Source organism: Bos mutus, unplaced genomic scaffold (genome assembly GCF_027580195.1).
Source record: "Bos mutus isolate GX-2022 unplaced genomic scaffold, NWIPB_WYAK_1.1 CTG326, whole genome shotgun sequence".
Lineage (NCBI taxonomy): Eukaryota > Metazoa > Chordata > Mammalia > Artiodactyla > Bovidae > Bos > Bos mutus.
Window position 1 is genome coordinate 8,884 of NW_027219816.1, and position 3,165 is coordinate 12,048.

General features: G+C 39.1%; 1 protein-coding gene across 1 annotated transcript; it reads right to left on the reverse strand.

Annotated features, from left to right (window-relative positions):
• Positions 1 to 795: 795 nt before the first annotated feature.
• Positions 796 to 1,730, reverse strand: LOC102277281 (olfactory receptor 8J3). Its single transcript, XM_014483301.2, is given in 4 exon segments — positions 796 to 840; positions 842 to 981; positions 984 to 1,616; positions 1,619 to 1,730. Coding segments are annotated over 4 exon segments (930 nt in total).
• Between the last annotated feature and the right edge of the window lie 1,435 nt (positions 1,731 to 3,165).

Sequence of the window (3,165 nt, forward strand, 5' to 3'; positions counted from 1 at the left end):
TTATCTCCCACAAGAAAAATTCCACAAGTACAAAACAGATTGGAATGCAGGAGAAGAAGTGGGTAGAAGAGGCCATGAAGTTGACAAAGTCTCAAACAAAGGTACAGACTAATCCTCTGAAGATCTGAAGGCTGAGAAGGGAGCAGGAGAACTGAGAGCCACTCTCTGATGTCACTTGAAGGATTACTCTAATTTTCTTCTATTGACTATATTGGTTTGTCAGGAACTTAGAATCTGTCTTGAACATGGTTATATTGTGCTGTGAAGACATGTGAATATTGTTATCTTCTTCTTAAGAAGGTTGATTTATTTGATCTTTTTTAATTAGAGCAGGAAATTAACAAGGTTTGTGGCAAACTACAAAGTCTGCCTTATGGGTGATTTCATAAATATTAGTTCATTTTTTTTTGCTTTTTGTTTTGTTTGGTCTGGGACAACTGAAATCTTACAGTAACCTACATGGCTCAGTAGGATAAATAAACTTGGCTCAGGATAAGTGAACTGGGCAGCTTTTACAAAGAATGGGGATCTCATTTTCATACACTGTTTCCTTTCTGCAATTCATTGCCAAAATTCTGAGACTATTGTCTAAATTCTGACTTTTTGTTCTTTAGATCAGAAAAAAAACTAGGTTATTTTTAAGATTTCTATTTGTATGATGCAGACTAGAGCCTTGCCTCAAAATAAATAAAATTGGGAAAAACACCCATTCTGTTAGCTTCTAATGCTGTTGGGAATCTCCTCCACACAATACACCTTTCTTAACCATCTCCTCATTTACCTTAGAGTTAAAAATTACATCAGCTTAAAAGAACAGCATGAATTTGTCAGAAATCTCTTTCAAGGCAGCCTTCACGTCCTTGTTCCTCAGGCTGTAGATCATAGGATTCAGCATGGGGATCACCAGTGTATAAAACACTGAAGCCATTTTATCAGCACCCATAGAATGGTTAGTTTGAGGCTGCAAATACATGAAAACGGAGTTCCATAGAAGACTGACACAGCTGTCACATGGGAAGTGCATGTGGAGAAGGCTCTTTTTCTTCCTTCTGATGAACGTATCCTTAGAATGGACGGAACAATGTTGAAATAAGATGCTACCATGGTAATTATGGAAAACACCAAATTTGTAGATGCAAATACAAATACTACTGTTTCTGGAAAGGAAATATCAGAGTAGGACAATGCTATCAGAGGGACGATATCACAGTAAAAATGATGGATTACATTGGAAGAGCAATAAGACATAGAAAATACAGAAGATGAAGCCACAATAGCTGTGGAAAAGCTATAGAGGTATGTGAGGGAAACTAACAGAAGACAGATCCGCCGAGACACCACTGCCATGTAGAGCAGGGGGTTACAAATGGCCACATAGTGGTCATAGGCCATCACAGCTAAAACGAAAATTTCAGCTACAATGAAAACCAAGAACCCTCCTAGTTGGGTGGCACATTCATAGAAGAAGGTGGTGTGTTTCTTTACTAAGAAGTTGATCAGCATTTTAGGGGCAATGACAGTTGAATTGCCAAGACTGATGATGGCCAAGTGCCTGAGGAAGAAATACATGGGAGTCTGAAGCCGAGAGTCCACACTGGTGAGGGTGGTGATGCTTAGGTCAGTCCATAGATGACCAGGAAGACAAAGAAGAGTGGGATCTGGAGGTCTGGGCGTTCTGAGACTCCTGTGAGAATAAAGTCAATGACTCGGGTGAAATTTTCATGAGCCATGGTAGAGTTTGGAGAGTCATCAGTTTGAGCAAGAAAGGAGAAATGGTTACAGTTTTTAAAAATTGTAAAAAACTGTATTAGATGGCACAGGCAATGCCTAGGGTGAGATTTCCTGGAATCACGCTTCCAAATTATACCCTCCTCTATTTCTGCTGAAATTTAGTGTGTTGCTGGCTACAAACACTTTTTAAATGACAAAAATAAAAAATTTAAAGGAACCACTTTAAATCACAAATATTGTACCCATCCTCTAAATTTCTCTTTTAAAGTCCCACATTTTATTATTTGCCAGTGTCAATAATACTTTGCCATTCTACACACTCCTACTTCCTTAGGTCAAGCTTTAATTAATGCTATCATTGATGACTGTATCATTTTGATCTCCATGTCATGATTCTCTCAGTTTGGCTGATAGACAAATAACAGTCTTTAATATTTTTTGAGTAGTCAAATTTGTAATCTGAGATTGTTTTTAGAATAATTGAAGAATAAGCTTTAGCCTCATATTCAATGCATTTGACATTCAGGTCTGTATCGTCTTTCTACTCACATCACCTCACTCAGCATACACTCAGCCCTACATTTTTTTCTCTTGCCCTCTGTGTCTTTATTGATATTCAAAAATACCAGTTGACCTAAGAGCAACCTAGAAAATAAACATTTCTTCCTAGGTTTTATTTCCTTATTAAGATACTACAGAGTTTCTGTCTTGTTAAATCAAGAAACTGCTGCTGCTGCTGCTAAGTCGCTTCAGTCGTGTCCGACTCTGTGCGACCCCATAGACGGCAGCCCACCAGGCTCCCCATCCCTGGGATTCTCCAGGCAAGAACACTGGAGTGGGTTGCCATTTCCTTCTCCAATGTATGAAAGTGAAAAGTGAAAGTGAAGTCACTCAGTCGTGTCCGACTCTTCGCGACCCCACAGAACGCAGCCAACCAGGCTCCTCCACCCATGGGATTTTCCAGGCAAGAGTACTGGAGTGGGTTGCCATTGCCTTCTCCGAAATCAAGAAACTAGCTTGATGCAAAAGTGGGTTTAAGGATGGAAGGCGACCCTGGGCTTTGTGGAGCCAATTCTACTGCTTTTTCCTAGATGACACTGTCTGCTGTTTCTCTATTGTGTCCCATTCGGCTTTCAGGCTCTTTCCTCTTTCACAGAGAAGAACCATGTATTGCCTGGTCTGCTATTGTGGGTTTTCTTGTCAGACACACTGAATTAGGCAAAGGAGTTCAGACATCTGCTACCAATCTTACCAGTTTGAAATCTTCAGTTCTGCTAAGGATTAGTCTAGTGTTTATTGAGGGTATCTTCATTTTCAGTTTCTTTTATTGTTTTCTTCTAAATTTCCAGATTGTTTTACCCTACACATTCATTTTTAATTTTAATTTTCTCCTTAAGAATATATAACATGAGATCTGTTCCATTAAAAGATTTA